The sequence below is a fragment of the Brachyhypopomus gauderio genome, chromosome 8, assembly GCF_052324685.1.
Source record: "Brachyhypopomus gauderio isolate BG-103 chromosome 8, BGAUD_0.2, whole genome shotgun sequence".
NCBI classification, from domain to species: Eukaryota; Metazoa; Chordata; class Actinopteri; order Gymnotiformes; family Hypopomidae; genus Brachyhypopomus; species Brachyhypopomus gauderio.
The window spans coordinates 819,509-838,455 of NC_135218.1; the positions used below are offsets into that span (position 1 = coordinate 819,509).

The 18,947-nt window shown below is 39.8% G+C and overlaps 1 protein-coding gene across 1 annotated transcript in view; it reads left to right on the plus strand.

The window, feature by feature from the left end:
• Positions 1 to 18,947, plus strand: part of ppp1r16b (protein phosphatase 1, regulatory subunit 16B) — a 143,078-nt gene that overhangs the window by 61,801 nt on the left and 62,330 nt on the right. Inside the window, exon 3 of the mRNA XM_077013718.1 lies at positions 12,368 to 12,438. Coding sequence (XP_076869833.1) covers positions 12,368 to 12,438 — 71 coding nt within the window. The remainder of the gene's footprint in view (positions 1 to 12,367; positions 12,439 to 18,947) is intronic.

Genomic DNA, 18,947 nt, shown 5'->3' on the forward strand with positions numbered 1-18,947 from the left:
TTTGCTTTATTTGTGTGCCGATACCTCGTATGTTCCAGGTTATAAATTTGAGTGAGGACATATAGTGGGATATGGATTAATAGTATTTATCAATGATATGATACGAGTGAGCACATGCTTGAATATTTTCTGCTGTGTATGGGATGGAATGTAAACAGAGTTATTTGTTAGAAAGATAGAGAGAAGTGCTTCCATAGAGACAGATAGAATATAATATAAAAGGAGTTGAGTTCGGAGTGACATGCATGTTGAGATGTTACGTGCGTTGTATTGTTCCTGAGCTATTCCTTGTGTTATTTATGGGATTTTATGGATGGATTAATATGTAATAAATAAAGTGCGGTGTGTTTACGAGTGCGTGTACATTTGCGTACAGTTAATGGACATGTTTCTGGATAGCGAGAAATCTAAAGTTAGAGGGAGAAGAGAGACAGAGAAGAGAGACAGAGTGAGCAAAGTTCAGTGAGGAATATATATATACATTGTATATATATACTGACAAACATCAGTTTGCCTACAAGGTTAAGAGGGGGACGGAGGATGCTGTGGCATCTGGAAACACCCGGCAACTATACCAGACTTCTCTTCATTGATTTCAGTTCTGCCTTTAATACCATTCAGCGTCACCTGATGATTAATACACTTCACACATGCACATCTCTCCAGCCCTCATTCACTGTATTCACAATTTCCTCAGTGACCGACCCCAATCCGTCAGACTAGATACAGTCTCATCACTCACCACTATCAACACAGGTGCCCCACAGGGGTGTGCCCTAAGCCTTTTTACTCTTCACAACAATGACTGTGTAAGTCTCACACATTACCACATATTTCAAATTCTCTGATGAAAGCATTATACTGTCAGGGCAGGCTCGGATGCCGATCCCCCAGCCGTCACTGGAGGCAACCGAGTCAGTCCCAGACTTAATCGGCGTAATCAGCAGTGAATCATTTTGGTTATGCTGTCACACTTTCAGCCTATCCCTGCCTTCTCGGTTGTTGCGTTCGTTTGCAAGGTGTCTCGCCACCTTTCTCTCTGCTTGTCTTTCACTTATTCGAGTCTCTATCTCCTGTGTTGCTTTCTATCCAATCAAGTTTTCCCCCTACTGTTTTCTTCCTATCCGTTTTGCCTTTATTTTGGGAAGGGTTTTATTTTACTGTGACGTCTTTTGCCAGCTGCCAGTTACTTCCTCTGTCATTCTCAGTTTAGCTTTATGCATTGTTTTTCCGCATCCTTTCTGTAGCCTTTAGTATTTTTCTTTCCTGTGTCTCTTCGGTTAAGTTTCATTTTGCACATGTTGAATTTTCCGCGTTTTTTGGTTCTCTTTTTTCCTGAGCTCTATTTGCTCTGTTGTGTTTCTTACGCATTGAATTATCTGCATTGTTTTGAGTTTATTTTCTACTGCGTATGTCTCTCACACTGATTATAGGCGTTGCCTATCCCTCTGTCAGCGTGAGCCGGCACTTAGGCCCGCCTCTCACTCTGTTTTTACACAGTTACATATACTTGCACTCCTCAATGACAATAACTATCTCAGCATACCAATACTCCATTTCTCATCTCACACACTGGTGCACAAACAACTATCTCCAGCTCAACATCAGTAAAACCAAAGAATTGGTAATTACCAACCCCAGATCACATACACACACAATTCATAATCCCATCTATATAGACAGTGAAACCATAGAAATAGTTCAAATACCTTGGACTCATATTGGTCAATAGACTCAGCTTTGAACAACAAACCACTGAGATCCATAAACACAGCCAACAGATACTTATAGCTATCCGCAAGCTTAAAGCTCTTTCTGTTGACCCTGTCACTTACTCCTCCTGTATAATGTACAGTATGTAGGCTTACAAATTCATGTTTAACTGAATAAACCATTGAATACGAGTAGCCTACATTTTATTGAGCATGATTTTTTTCTTCAAGTATCAAAGTAGAACAGCTTCCTCAAGCAGTCATTGATGCATTTTGGAAACAGGAGATGAGCCCCTGGTCTAATGCACCCTCTGTATTAAGAAACCCTATCTCAAAAACTGACTTTTAGTCATTACTTGGGTAGCACGCATATGAGCCATTTTAATCTAGATTAATTTCAAGATTTCAGTGAGATTAATCTAGACTAAAAAAATTTATCTATGCCCACCCCTAATATTTATACATATACTCGACATGATTAGATATAATTAGCTTTTTGATCACATTATTAGCACTACGATTACTCGTGAAAGTATAACTGAGCCTTTAGTTGCCATTGTTGTTCAATGGGATTTAAACCATTTTGAGACTGTGCTCCAAGCTTTTGCTGTATTTTTGTTGTTTTTGTAGTGTTTTAGACAAAAAACATGGGTCCCAGAAAAGCAGAAGAGGAAAACGGAAAGAACAACAATGGAGTTGAAAAAGGCGATCATAGAGAAGTATGAAAAAGGCATTCGTGTGATGAATTGGAATTCAATTTGATGGTTGAAAACAGATTAATCCATTTTCAGTTATTTCTTATGGGGAAAATTGATTCGGAACTCGACTGCATCGCTTCTCGACGCTCCTTCCGAAACGAATTTGCGTCGAGTTCCGGGGTTCTAATGTATAGGTAGTGTTCCTAATTTCAATGAATTTGAAGTAGTAGGAAGTACAATTGCTACTAGTTCCTGCATGTCTGCCTGCCTAAGAGGCAGTCATGGCCTGGTGGTTAGGGAACTGGTCTTGTGACCGGAGGGTCGTGGGTTCGATCCCCAGACCTGAGGCCATGACTGAGGTGCCCCTGAGCAAGGCCCTTAACCCTCAATTGCTCACTTGTATAAAAATGAGATAAAAATGTAAGTCGCTCTGGATAAGGGCGTCTGCCAAATGCCATAAATGTAAATGTACGAGAATGGCATCCTCATAATTTCCCTTGATGAACAGTATTGTTTGTGATCACTTTATAAACACCCCCCCCCCCCCCCCCCCCCCCAATCATTCTCCTCTTTGTGATGAGATAAAGTGATAGGGTGTGGTTCTGCTTCCTGTTTCTGTTTGTTGATATGTCATTTATCTTTGTGGAATCATCTGTTGTCCCCTCCCTGCACTGGTATTATTCCACTAACACTATGTATTTTCAGCTTCAGTTTCATATGAGGAAGAGAGGCATATTTGGCAGAAGAGGCTTTACTGTAGGTGGACGTTTTACAGCAGGGGTGCCCAAAAGTTTTCAGCATCCAACTTATAAGATGGCATTTATGTGTGTCGATCGTTGATAAAGGATAAAGAAGTACTTTTTATTGATTCTCTCTTGCTCTGCATTTAGCCTGTGGAATGAATACACACCAGTTAGCACAGTACACACTAGGGCAGGGATGTCAAAGTCAAATACACCGAGGGCCAAAAAACCAAATTTGCTACAAGCCGAGGGCCGGACTGGTTCAATGTTTATTAAAACATATTGAAATGATTGCACATAGCCTATTGAACCAAGACCTAACACAGTGTATATTATCAATCAATCAATCAATCAAAGTTTATTTGTATAGCGCTTTTAACAACTCAAGTTGTTGCAAAGCAGCTTTACAGGATTTACAAGGTTAACAATACTATGGGACCAGAACCCTAATGAGCAAGCCACAGGCGACAGTGGCGAGGAAAACTCCCTATGATGGTAGGGAATAGGAAGAAACCTCGGGAGAACCAAGACTCAAAAGGGAACCCATCCTCCATTGGACTAATAAAGGCTTATCTTATCTTATCATTGGGCGGCCCGTTAACACACAAATACACAAGTCACACACAATTCACACAATCAGACTAGGTAAAAGGTAGAATTGAAAGTTCTGGGTTTTGATATTGTCACTGTAAATGTCTGTTGATGAATGCCAGGCTTTCATTCCGTGTCGGAGCAGTGATGCTGGTTTTGTAGGCTCCGACTGCAGTGTTACTCCCCAGGTGAACCCCGGCATCAGCACATCCACCAGCAGCCAGACCATCCCCCAGGTGCCTGCAGGTGCCTGTATCCAATCGTCTTGGGTAGAGCCATGCAAGAAGATAGACAATACAGACTGAGTGGACATGAATTTAAACCACCATTGATTTAAATGTACGTAGCTCACGTGCCAGTGATGAGCATGTGGCTCCGGCAGACTAATCTATAGCAGCATAACTAAAGGGAGGGGTTCAGAGGTGACCACAGGCATGAGGGCTCACTGAGACATTGCTTTCCAGTCAAGTCATAGTCACAAATAGAGTGATGCCAAGACACAGCTGGATGACAGCATCAACATCTCAGATCACCAGAAATCTCAACGTCTGGGGGCCCCCAAGCCCCTACACCTTACAAGGGGAATTTTAGCTGAAGGCTTGACTAAACAGGTGAGTCTTAAGTCTAGATTTAAAGATTGGAACTGTGTCAGAATCTCGGATTTGAGCTGGAAGGCTATTCCATAATTGAGGGGCTTTAAAAGAGAAAGCTCTGCCTCCGGCTGTAGTTTTACTAATTTTTGGAACTAGGTTAACAGGAAAACTTTAAATTCAATGCGATATTTAATCGGCAGCCAGTGTAGTGCGGCGAGAGTGGGACTAATATGATCGAATTTCCTAGCCTTGGTTAGGACTCTAGCTGCGGCATTTTGTACAAGTTGTAGCTTCTTTATGGACTGTTTAGATCATCCAATTAGAAGACTATTACAGTAGTCCAATCTCGACGAGACAAAAGCATGAACTAGCTTCTCTGCATCAGCTAACGAAAGTAAGTGTCTCAGCTTGGCGATATTACGTAAATGGAAAAAGGCAGCCTTAGTGACATTGCATACATGTGTGTCAAATGAAAGATCAGAATCAATAGTGACACCTAAACTTTTTGCAGTAGATTTTGGTGTTACTGAAAAACCATCTAGGGTAAGGGGAATATCAGCCCAATTGCTTCTAACAGCTTTAGGCCCAAGAATCAGTACCTCAGTCTTGTCAGAATTTAGTTTAAGAAAATTAGACGCCATCCAGTTTTTAATATCCTGGACGCAGTTCTCAATCTTGAGAGTTGTGGTGGTATCATCTGGATTAGAAGATATATACAACTGAGTATCATCTGCGTAGCAATGGAAGCTAATACCATGCCTACGAATGATGCCCAGTGGTAGCATATATAATGAGAATAATATGGGGCCCAGTACAGATCCTTGTGGGACACCATACTTTACTTTAGAATGCTCAGAGCATTCGTTATTTACTAGCACAAATTGGTAACGATCTGTCAGGTAGGACCTGAACCAGGAGAGTGCTTGACCTCTTATGCCAATGAGTGTCTCCAGTCTATTAAGTAGAATATTATGATCAATGGTATCAAAAGCAGCACTGAGGTCTAGCAGTATGAGAAACGAAATGTGTCCTTTATCAGAGGATATTAAGAGATCATTCAGTACTTTAGTTAGTGCTGTTTCAGTGCTGTGATGAGCTCTAAATCCAGACTGAAATAACTCTGACATGTTCTGTCTGTAAGAAGGAAGAGAGTTGTGAAGAAACTACTTTCTCTAAAATTTTGGATATGAATGATAGATTAGAAATTGGCCTATAGTTGGACAGTTCTTGGGGGTTAAGACCAGGTTTTTTAATTAGCGGCTTGATGACTGCAAGTTTAAATGAACTGGGAACGTAGCCCAGGCTCAGAGAATAATTTATTATAGTAAGCAACGGTTCTACATTGCTGTGCAGTAATTCTTTAAGTAGATGTGTTGGTACAGCATCTAGTATGCATGTGGAGGGTTTAGCAGATTTCACCAGTGAAATAAGCTCCTCACGACCAATTGGGGAGAAGGACTCTTAACAGGGCATCAGAGCTGACCAGACAGCTGTCAAGGTGCATTGGCATGTTGACAGGCTCTGAGATAGCACTACTAATGTTTTCCCTAATTTTATCAATCTTATCATTAAAGAATTTCATAAAATTGTTACTGCTACACTCTAGTGGAATAAGAGAATTGTTTTGTTCATGACTCCTCGTAAGGCTGGAAACTGTTTTAAAAAGGAGTCCTGAATTGTTTTTATGTTTTTCTATTAAGGCCGATAAGTATAAGGACTTTGCCGTATGGAGGGCATGCTTATATTCAATAAGGCTGCTTTTCCATGATAGTCTAAATTTAATTATTATTAAATTTAAAATATACATTATTATTTAATGCTTAACTGAATAAAGCAATATTTTCTTATGGATGTCAGTCATTTCAAGTGAAAACATTTTTCAACAAGCAAACAGATAAAAAACAAACTTCCTTCAAAGAAAACATGTCCTGTACATTAAATGAATAAAGTAATAAAGGTTTGAAAAGTGCTGGAATTTAGGCTAAAGTACTTGAAAATGCTTGAAATTGTAATGACTTCGTTTCACAACAAATATCTGTCTGACTGAACAGGGGTGAGTTTCCCGAAACGTTCTTAGCGCTAAGTACTTCTTAACCTCATACGTTTCATACGAGGTTACGAAGTACTTAGCGCTACAAACGTTTCGGGAAACCCACCCCAGTTCTCCTGTATTACGTTAACAAATACGAACCTCTTGTAATTCCAGGACGAAACATGAGAGAACGTGAAGACGTTAAGATTGGGCGTTCTCAAAATAAACAACCATTAAATAATGTGAATAAAAAAGCGAATTATTTCGAATTATTTCGACTATATGTATAAATATTTAACTTAATTAAGTTTAACTGGTGCAAGACCTTGCGAATCGACAGCGTGCGACGCCCTCGCGCACGGGCGGAGCCACTGCGATTACCAGGGTACCCGTGGGTCCTTAAAAAGTCTTAAAATGTCTTAAATTTAGTTTTCCATATTCAAGGCCTAAAAAGGTCTTAAAATGTCTGGAATTTTATGAGGGGAGGCATTAAATTATTATAAGTGTGTGTTGTTCAGTTGTTCTGGCGGGATGTGAACTTTGCCAAATCTAGCGCTAATGCAGAAAATAACCGCTCCAGGGTCCTAGTGCTAGATTCCTAGCGTTGGAGTATACGGCCTCAACAACGTCAACAATTTTCGTTCGCCAACACCCCCCCGTCAACGATGTGGAACACACCTGCATCCCCGGTAATAGTATTATTTTTTTTCTTGTGAGAGGTATTAAGAAGGTCTTAAAAGTCATTGAATTTGAGATTTAAAAATGTGCAGATACCCTGGATTACGTCGCCGCTTGTGTGCGATGTAGTGACTTCGCGGGCTACCGTTGCATTGTAAATATAAAGCTGCTCGAAGGGCGCGAGTTGAAATTGTGTGTGGGGGGGGTGGCGAGTTTAAATTGCTTGGGGGGGGGGGGGCATGAAGCCAGAAGGCAGGCCAAATTATTTATCAACCGGCGGGCCGCAACGGAGGCGCCCGCGGGCCATTTGCCCGCGGTATGTTGTGCACCCCTGCCTTACAGTGTTAACCAGTGTTCGTTGTTAATTCTTGGTTTTATTGCATTACCTAGCTTAATGCCTTATATTCTCTATATAAAAGATAGGCATGGGTTTGTTGTACAAATGTACTGGCTTCATAAATATACAGTGAAACACCAAATTATTTATACACATGGCAAGTTTTTTTTACTGGAAATGACAGTTTCATAACTCCCAGAACATAATTTGATGGCATCATATGGAAAAAATGTTTTCTCAGCTTGTATTTACATTTGTACGTAGCCCCGGAGGGGACATGGGTAAATAAAATATTTAAACGAGGGAACGTTTTACCATTCGAGTGCACGTTTTCTGTAATTCATGCTCACGTTTTGTTTTAATCATGCACACATTTTCACAGGGTGTCCGTGGGGTTGTAAAAAGTATTAAAAGGTAGTAAATTCTGTTGGCCAAAATTAAGGCCATTAAAAAGTATTAAGCTTCATCTGACGAGGTATTAAATTTTCGAACCCTCATCCAACTGCCTAGACGTTTTTGAATGTGTGTTATGTACAGGTCTTTCTCCTAAAATTCATTAAATTAGATTTATTTACATGTCGCTAGCAGTGATATCAATTGACGTGACCTGATGTTTGTCCGCGCATGCGCCAGTCACCTAAATACCGGCTGGTTTGCCGCCAAACCTGTTAGCGAAACTCTATGGGATTTAAACAGGCATAAAAATCTGTCACCTTTCGGCAAAATTTGCCGTTTTGAAGTTGAAAAGGGTGACCTTCGCGAATCGTTTAGATCCGAGTAGTTTTTTTTTGTGGTGCGGGGGTTCGGGAGATTTACATCTATATATATATTTTAATTATCATATTGACTTAATAAGCAAACAGAGCACTTCCGAAATCGGCTGTTTCAATGGCACAGTTGGCCACCCAATATCAGAAACAGGTAGATTTGTCCCACCCAAAAATTAAACCACAGAAAAAGAGGAAACTGTTTTAAAAACTTTTTTTCTAAAAGCGGGTTTGGCAGCGCTGTGTTTGTTGGTAGCAACTTGTCAGGCGCTCTCTGGGTCTTTCGCTTTCTTAAGGCTTGTGTTGAGATGTTCAGAAATATCCCGCACTCATAGCTTCACTGACCCGAGCTCTCGCCTCGCTGGAGCGTCGGTAGTTTGCGCCAGCGTTAAATGCGAGGTCAGTGATAAGAGCAATGAATAGCCAACCATATGACCATATATATGACAATAAAACAGCTTTATTGTAACGTGCTGTTAACAGACTAGGAGGGTTTGGGTTAGCTAATGTTTATATTAACGCTTGTCAGAAAGCTCTCTGAAACGTAAAGTTACATTACTCTCTGGCCACGTCCCAAACTGCAGACTGCTACTACACTTAATGTGTAAAAAATAAAATATAAAAATTAAACAAATGAATAAATAAAAGGACACCATGGTTTGAAGTGCTTTCAGTAGTGCAATATGTAATCTTCCAGAGTGTGCTGTTTGGGACACATGCCTTACTGTCTAACATTAATGTTAGTCTTGTCTAGTCAGCAAACCTTAACATGCATTTTTTGTCATTTCATTTCAGCATGCCACCAAAGAAAAAAATAAAACCACAGGACACAACACTCCTGAGTTTTTTTTTTTTTAAGTGGAAATAGTTTAAGTATACAACAGAGTTTAGAAATAATAATAATCAAACCTGTTGTTATATTATTTTAAATATAATGTATCACCTTATTAGGAGAGTACTGGTACAAAGATACAGTAACAGTGCAGAAGCTGCCGAGATCATTCGTGCTTTGCCTTCACAGGTACATGGATTATTTGGGCAAGTGGAAGCTCTGGTTGCTTTTAGTAGTCCATGTTTCATCCTCTGAGGCAGAGAGAAGTTTTTTGGTTATATCTGAATATAATCCATACATTGCATGCATAATTTATTTAAAGTTTGTGGACAACAGTATCATGTTGTATTTTGTTTATTATTTGCAATTTACCGTAATTCCACAAATGTTCTATGTCACTATACATCAGTAGCGAACCGTGACCATTAAACCTGGGCCCTAACCCCCCTCCCGGAAAATTTTTTTCCTCTCCTAATAAACTGCAATAAAGAAAAAACCGAGACGACAGTATAGCTTTAGAAACGCAATAAATAATAACATTTGTACTAGATACCTTGTTAAGGAAAATAAGTTTCCAAACAAAATAAGTTTTCACAGCTCCGTGGTTCTCGGAAGCGGAATATGTAAATGAGGACGTCAAAGGACTGAATCAAAACTAGCTAGCGGTGGTGCTAACGACAGCTAGCATCGCCACAGCGGGCGGAAATTATCACACAGTTAAGCCCGCCCACTAAGAGGGAAGATATGATTGGTCAATTTTACTGTCATTTGAAACTGGTATTGCGCTGAATTATAACTGCCAGGCCCTCTGTAAACGAACAGCGGGCATCACAGTCCTGATAGGGGGAGACACAGGCTCACAGGCTTCCACTTAACCCTTCACCTTCAAACACAGATTGAATAGACACGGGTGAATAACTTATTTGCTTATATTTTTGTAATTGTTTAGATGTCGATTGTAAAACAGTAAGTAGATCAAATAAAATTGGATAATTATATATATATAATGTTTTAAGAATATTTTAGGCCCTCTGAGAGGGTGTAGAGGGCCCTGACGGTTCCCCACTGCTATACATACAGTGATTAACTACCTTACCTACAGTGGAATCAGTTTATATAAATATTTTAGAGGATAGGGTGGGCTTTGATTTGATAGCAAATGTGTCGTGTGTCGTCGTCCGTCCGTCCCCCCATCTCAAACCCGCTCCTAACACCCTTGCAGTTGGGGTTAGGTGCCTTGCTCAAGGGCACTTCAGTCATGGCTTGTCTGGGAATCGAACCCAATCCTTTCTGGATGGCAGTTCGTAACTTGCATTAACTGACGCAATTTGCAGCGCATCTTGTAAAGCCTGGATTATACTTTCACGAGTGACTTTCGCGTGCGACTTCGCCCACCTCACGCGAACCTTTTAAACTCGCCGCGTCTTACTTAAGCCTTCGACCACAGAGAGCGGTCTACAGTCCACAGCAATCCATCTCGCCAGTGAATTGGTCAATTTGTCTAACTTGGACTTTGACATTTTGTTTCTTAATTTGAACCCCGACATGTGGTCGAGTGTTGACTGGCGACACTGTTTGCTCGTACTAGGAATACATTTAGCAGCTAAATTATTATTACTGACCTGCGCGTTAGCCCCAACATGTTTTGTGTTGAGGTGGTAACGAAGGGTGGAAGTGCTCCTGTGATAAGCAAACTCCTTCCTACATAAAGTGCAAATAACATTATTTTTGTTTATACTTCCATCTGGAAGTTTCTTATATTTAAATTTCCCATCCACCCGCGTGGCCTCTTCAGTCATCTCCGTCATGATCTTATTGTGCGTCCATATAATCTGTATGTCTGGAACTCGTGCACTGAGAAACATTCCACGGTGCAAAAGTGTCTCATACGTTAAAATGCGTAAATTTTTTTAGTTAGTTAATTTCCCTGTAATTAATTAATCGAAATTAACGCATTAAAGTCCCACCACTAATAAAAACGTGTGCATGATTAAAACAAAACGTGAGAATGAATTACAGAATTACAGAAAACGTGCGCTTGAATGGTAAAACGTTTACCCATGTACCCTCCGGGGCTCGGTACATTTGAACAGAAATTGGCATGTCCAAATGTATTTATACCCTTCTCTATAATAAATAGAAAGGCTTATTGTCTATTACACCAATCAAAGGCTTCCTATAATTGCTTACCAGCTTTTTGCATGTTATACATCTTTCAGGTTGGACAATCTCCTTATTATAACCCTGATCTTTAGCTCTCTCCACAGATTCGCAATTGGATTTAAGTCACTACAAAACCATTTCTTCACCACTTTTGCTGTGTGTTTTGGGTTGTTGTCATGCTGTAATGTCCACTGTTTTTCTGCAGACTGTTGTTGTCCTTGATGTATTGCTTTTTTCATGGGGCCATTTACTGTGATGAGGTTCCCTAGACCACTGGCTGAAAAACACATCCACATCATTTGCCAGTGGGGATGATGTTCTTAGGGTTGAAGGCTTCTACTTTGTTATGCTAAAGGATACATAATTGTAACCAAACAATTACATTTTTGTTTCATGTGACCATAAAACAAAGACTCAAATTCTTCTTTGTCCAGATGAGCATTTGCAAATTGCCTGTTCTGAAGAAGTGGTGGTCTCCTTGGTCTGCGTCCTTGGGACCCAGCAGTGTGCATATGATGCGAGGCTTAATACGAGATGCCGAGGAGGGCAGAGTAGCAGTTTATCTGTTTCGTTTTATGTTAAGACAAACAACACCTAACAATGTCAGTGACGACTAAGGGATACACATTTGGCTAGCTCACTCCCCATGAAGCTATAATAGACTAGTAATTAGGGGGAAGTCTAGCCAGTCAGCAAGGGAATCTTCTCTGCGAGGAGTCACGGTATAGCCACTGATACCTGTGTTTAAATAAATGTCCTGTGCACAAAGAACACTCTCTGCCTGGCATCTTGTTCCTGATTCACATTAAATAGGGAAGAAAATCATTTTTACTTGCTCCTCGGGAGAAAAAACTCATTTCAGTAAGGAAAAAAGAATAATTGGAAAGTGATATTTCTGCTCATATATGAGATGTGTTCAAATGCACAGAGACAGTGAAAGGCTTATTTGGATCACAAAAGCCAAGAGCTGGTGCAGATACAAAATGATGTTATTTACAAAATCAGTGTGTATAAGAAGATTGTGTTGCCCAGGATTGTTGTGGTTAGTAATGGCATTGCATTAATCAAACAACCATAAGGATATATGTATGAGAAGCAACAAAAATAATTATGATCATTAAATCAGTTAAAACAACAAATATCTGCTGTGACATTTGAGAACATTTGAAAAAAAGACCTATATTGCTTTTGTTCTTGATAATCTCTTTCTCTTGCTTACAGTGAGATACCTACTTAAAAACAACATAAATCCTGATCTCTGTAATGAAGATGGTCTCACTGCAATGCACCAGGTAAGTCCTAGAACTCAGACATTACTTACATATCTATTTGAACTGGGATGTTATAGAAATACTTTGGATCATCCAAATGGGTCTGTAACATTTTGGGCTATGCCAATAACGAATAACTACAACATTATTAATAGTCTGTTATATAACTCCTTAAAAAAAAGTTGTCATGTCGTGTTACATATTTATGTACTGTGAAAATGAATCTGTCTGCTGCCAAATTTAGCATGAGAGAGTTTAAATTAAAACAATTTTAATACTTTTAAAATAGGAGTGTTCAAATTTTAGATAATATGTTTCCCCATTGTCAGTCTCTCCCATGTAACGTGTCTCCCTGTACCTTTATTATTGTTCTCACCTGTATCTTGTTGTGTCTTGGCATTTCTGTGTATTTATTCCCTTTCGTGCTGTTCTTCGTTGTCATTGTCTGTAAGTTGATCTTTTGCCCAGCCCTGTTCTCCCTTGTTACCTAGATTTTGCTCTGTTGGCCTCGCTTTCTTTGTTTCTGGTTCGTGTTGCATTAGTTTGTAGTGTTTGTCTGTTTCTTCGCAATTTCTATTTATTCTCTGTCGCTGTACTTCGGTTTGTCCCTGCCTTAGTGTGTTTCTTAGTTAGCTCAGTTAGCTTCCCTTTCTCCCTGTTATTTCAGCTGTTTTGTATATTGTTTATCACGTTTACTTCGTTATGTATGTTTTGTAATGCATTCGTGTTTATTACTTTTAGTCATTTAGTCATTATCTCTTTATTAACCCGTCCTCCAAGTATTTTTCCGTACTTTGTTCTTTGCTTCTGTTTAGTGTTCTGGTGTGTTTATTTAAATAAATAGGCTATTCTAAAACCTGCATTTGCGTCACGCCTGCCTGTGCACTTTTATAGCTACCTTCAAAGCTGTTATATTTCTTTCGTTAGTAGGCACAGACCATGCCAGGCCCAGGTGCTGTCCACTTTTTTACGTTTGTGACCTGTTCTTGGGCATCTGGTGTTGTAATGCTGAATTGGTGCTGTCCACTTTAACGTCTATATACATTAAATTGTAGTGAAGTGCACAGAAAAAGGTCCTTCATCAGCTATGCAAGTTTTTTTGAATTAATAGGAGTCCCCCAGTGAGCCCCCTAGCCCCCAGTGAGCAAGCCAAGGGCGACAGTGGCAAGGAAAAACTCCCTAGTTTTTTTTTTGCATGAGGAAGAAACCTTGACAGGAACCAAGACTCAGGGGGGGAACCCATCCTCCTCTGGCCGACACCGGTCACCATGACAACAACAACAATTTAAACAAAGAAATAAAGAAAAGCAAAAGATGTAATAATGTCCATCTTGCTGTAGGCTTGTCCGGTCAGGCAGTAGGTGGCTGGCACAGGATGGATCGCTTGTCTCTCCTCATCTCATTTTTCCACGAGCAGGCGGGCAGCCATGTGGAGAACATAAAACAGGGAGAATTAGCGCTGTACGGGGACATATACAGGACAGATGAAATCATATACATTTCTGGAGTGTGGCAGCAACTCTGGCATTAAGTTAAATTATTACAGTCTAGCTAAAAAAAAAAAAGGCAGGACCAGAAGGTAACATAGACTTGGGGGCATTCTGAGACAATGGTATCCATCCACTGCACTGTCAACAAACTTGAGTGACCACGAGCAGTGACAGGACGACAGCACCAGCGCCCCAGTCTACCATAAAACCCTTCGTCTATGAACCCCTGGATCTGTACCTTTATCTAAGGTGGAATATTAATTATCAAACGCTAAACCAAATAGGTGGGTTTTCAACCTAGACTTAAATATTGTGACTGTGTCAGAGTCCCGGACGCATTTTGGAAGGTTGTTCCAAAGCTGGGGGGCCTTACAAGAAAAGGCTCTTCCCCCTGCTGTTACCTTATTAATTTGTTGAACTAATAAAAGACCAGCTGTGATGTTCTGTAATTAACATAGGGAAACATTGGGGACCTCTAGTGGTCAGAACTTGTTGCAGTAACATTCATTTGAGCCTTCAGTGTTCCCGTAGTTAGTTCAGGTTGTATGAAGGAACTAAACAGTCACAGTTCTTTCTCTGCGTTATATGGCCAGGAAAACATTTAGGCCGTAAGGTGAACCCCGTTTTCGTTCTGATCCGCTCCGCGATCTCCGAACTACATCAATCAAATTTTATTTATATAGCGCTTTTTACAACAGTTGTTGTCACAAAGCAGCTTTACAAGTGCCGAGTCCTAGCCCCCAGTGAGCAAGCCAAAGGCGACAGTGGCAAGGAAAAACTCCCTAGTTTTTTGCATGAGGAAGAAACCTTGAGAGGAACCAAGACTCAGGGGGGGAACCCATCCTCCTCTGGCCGACACCGGTCACCATGACAACAACAACAATTTAGACAGAAAGAAGAGAAAGAAAAGGAAAAATATGTAATAATGTCCATCATGATGTATGCATCCGGTTAGGCAGGAGGTGGCTGGCCCAGGATGGATCGCTGGTCTCCTCATCTCATTTTTCCTCAAGCAGGCGGGCAGCCATGTGGAGAAATGAAACAGGGAAAATTAGCTCTGTATGAGGACATATACAGGACAGGTGAAATTATAAACATTTCCGGAGTGTGGCAGCAACTCCGGCATTTAGTTAAATTATTACAGCCTAGCTAAAAAGGCAGAACCAGAAGGTAACATAGGCTTGGGGGCATTCTGAGACAATGGCATCCGTCCACTGCACTGTCAACAAACTTGAGTGACCACAAGCAGTGACAGGACGACAGCACCAGCGCCCCAGTATACTATAAAACCCTTCGCCTGTGAACCCCTGGATCTGTACCTTTATCTAAGGGGGGATATTAATTAAATAAGTGGGTTTTCAACCTAGCTAACTAAATAAGTGGGTTTTCAACCTAGACTTAAAGATTGTGACTGTGTCGGAGTCCCGGACACATTTAGGAAGATTATTCCAAAGCTGGGGGGCCTTACAAGAAAAGGCTCTTCCCCCTGCTGTTACCTTATTAATTTTTGGAACTAATAAAAGACCAGCACCCTGTGATCTTAGTGGGCGTGGGGGTTCGTAATAGGAAATAAGTTCCTGAAGGTACTCAGGAGCAAGCCCGTGCAATGCTTTATAAGTTAATAAAAGAATTTTAAAGTCAATACGGAATTTAACTGGGAGCCAATGCAGGGCTGATAGGACTGGACTGATATGCTGAAATTTTCTAGTTCTGGACAGAACCCTGGCTGCGGCATTTTGAACTATTTGAAGTTTATTTAGATTCCTATTTGAACATCCTGACAGTAGTGCATTGCAGTAGTCTAATCTAGAGCTAACAAAGGCGTGCACCAATTTTTCCGCATCGTCCTGTGATAATGCATTTCTTAACTTAGCAATGTTGCGGAGATGTAGAAAAGCTATCCTAGTAGTATTATCTATGTATTTATCAAATGATAGGTCAGAGTCAAGTATGACGCCTAGGTTTTTGGCTACTGTGCCAGGTGTAATGGGGTAGCCTGCGAGATTAAGCATTAGATCTGGAATTGTCTGTTTTATAATAATAATAATAATAATAATAATCTTTATTTGTATAGCACCTTTCATACATACATGTAACTCAAAGTGCTTTACAGTATAAATAAAAGAAACATTAAAAGGAGATAAGACAAAGACAAAAAGAAAATGTTAAAAGAAATTAAAGATAAAAATATTAAAATAACATAAAAAGTAAAAAGTGAACTAAGATAATAAAAAGTAAATTAAATAAGATAAAACTATTAAGATAAGAGTTTCTTAACTAAAAGCGGATCTAAACAGGAATGTTTTGAGACTGCTCTTAAAACTATGCAGGGATGAAATGCCTCTGAGCTCTTCAGGAAGAGAATTCCAGAGCTTTGGGCCATAGTGGCTAAAAGCACCCTCGCCAATCTTTAATCGGCTTTTAGGAATCACCAGTAGATTACTGTTTGAAGACCTGAGAGACCTGACTGGAACATATCTAACAATCATTTCACTTAGGTAAAGAGGGGCAAGACCATGAAGACATTTAAAAACCATGACTAGAACCTTAAAATCTATTCTAAAGCTGACAGGTAACCAGTGCAGTGAGTGGAGTGCAGGTGTAATATGATCTCTCTTTCTCCTGCGGGTCAGAACCCTTGCAGCCGCGTTCTGAACTCGCTGTAGGTGCGAAATAGAGCTCTTTGGAAGAGCAGATAGAACAGCGTTACAATAATCTAGCCTTGATGTGATAAATGCATGGACAAGTTTTTCACTGTCAGCAGGAGAGAGCATATCTCGGACCTTAGCGATGTTTCGAAGATGAAAGTAAGCTGTCTTGCATGTAGTCATGATGTGTGATTTGAAGCTGAGCTCATTATCAAAGGTGACGCCCAGGTTCTTAACACATTGTCTGGCTTTCAGATTCATTTGATTTAAATAAGTCTGGACATCATTCCTTTGTGAATCACTGCCAAGAACAAGAACCTCTGTCTTCTGTTTATTTAATTGCAGAAAATTGTCAGACATCCATGTCTGTATATCATCTATGCAGTCAAACAGTGAGCAAATTGATTTTAGGGCTTTAGGTTCTAGCGAAATATAAAGTTGAGTGTCATCTGCATATTGATGATAACTAATACCATGTTTATTAATGATGTGTGGTAACGGAAGCATATATAGGTTGAATAGTAACGGCCCAAGAATTGATCCTTGGGGGACTCCACAAGTTATTTTTTGACGTGTGGAGGAAGAGGTACCTAATGCTACATAGTAATCACGCCCAGTTAGGTACGATCTAAACCAGTCTAAGACTAAGCCACTAAGGCCTACCCAGCTCTGTAGTCGATCAAGAAGTATTTCATGATCAACGGTGTCAAAAGCGGCACTTAAATCTAGCAGAAAAAGGACTGAGAGTTTGCCTGCATCCTTATTCAATCTCAAGTCATTTACTACCTTAACTAGGGCTGTTTCAGTGCTGTGGAGAGCTCTGAAACCAGATTGAAGTATGTCATTTATTTGATTTACTTTTACATAGTCATTCAACTGGATTGACACTACTTTTTCAATGATTTTGCTAAGAAAGGAAAGGTTAGATATAGGTCGATAATTATTAAGAATTGTGGGATCAAGATTTCTGTTCTTTAATAGTGGTTTAACCATTGCAGTTTTAAAAATTTTAGGGAATTCACCCAATTGCAGAGACTGATTAACAATCGTTAGAACTTCATTTGCTAATGAGCTCAGAACCTGCTTGAAAAAGCTTGTTGGTAAAGGGTCCAGTTCACAAGTAGAGGATTTTAGTGATGAAATCACATCAAGTAGTGTTACCATGTCAACTTCTTGGAAATAAGACATATTAAAGTTAGGTTGAGTAACTGATATAAGGGTTGATGGTCTATTAGTGCTTGTTGCTATGTTCTGCCTTATACTAGTAATCTTGTCCCTAAAAAATATAGCAAACTCCTCACATTTTTCAACTGAAACAGTCTCAGGGAAGCCACAGGAGGTGGGGTTTACTAGCTGATCTATGCTTCTGAACAAGACAGCTGAGTTATTATTGGATGAATTGATTAAGGTAGAGAAATAGTTTTTCCTTGCTGATTTCACTTCACTGTTGTAATTCTGCAATGTTGTTTTATAAATATCAAAATGTACTTGCAATTTTGACTTTCGCCAACGTCTCTCAGCCTGCCTACAATCTTGCCTAAATTTTACAATAGATGGAATGTTTCTCCAGGGCATCTTAATTTTACCAGAGATTATTTTAGTTACCTTTGGTGCCACAGCATCAATACAGTTCCTAACTCTGTATGTGAATGTTTCAACTAGCTCATTCCCATTTTCTGAGAGGGGAGGGAGGGACTGTATCATGTCTGTGAAGGCCACGGCACTGCCAGCACTGAGATAACGCTTGGTTATTGTGCGCTTTTCACTGAGTGTTCTAGTAGATAATGACATGTTGAAAAATACACCAAAATGGTCAGAGATTGCAACATCAGTAATTTCAGTATTATTAACCTCTATACGTTTAGAAATGACCAAATCTAAAATGTGGCCATGCTTATGAGTTGGGCCTGATACATGCTGTATGAGATCAAAAGAGTTAAGCATCCTCATGAATTCTGAAGTGATTGGATTTGTGGATATATCCATGTGAATATTAAAATCCCCAGCAATTAAAACATAATCAAAATCCATTAAAATCCTTGAAAGCATTTCTTCAAAATCTTCAAGAAAATCTGCATGTAGTCTGGGAGGATGATAGATAACAATCAAAAGAACTGAATAAGTACTGTTGAGTTGTACTGCCAGATATTCAAACGTAGGATGTTCCCCTAATGAGATCTGCTTACATCGGAATGCTTTATGGTAAAAACATGCAACACCACCACCTCTCTTATTTACCCTGGAGACATTAAAATAGGTAAAGTCGGGAGGTGAAGCTTCATTTAGCACTATTGCTCCATTGCTATCAAGCCAAGTCTCTGTTAGAAAAAGAAAGTCCAGACAGTAATCTTCAATTAATTTAGCTATTATAAAAGACTTGTTTGTGAGTGAG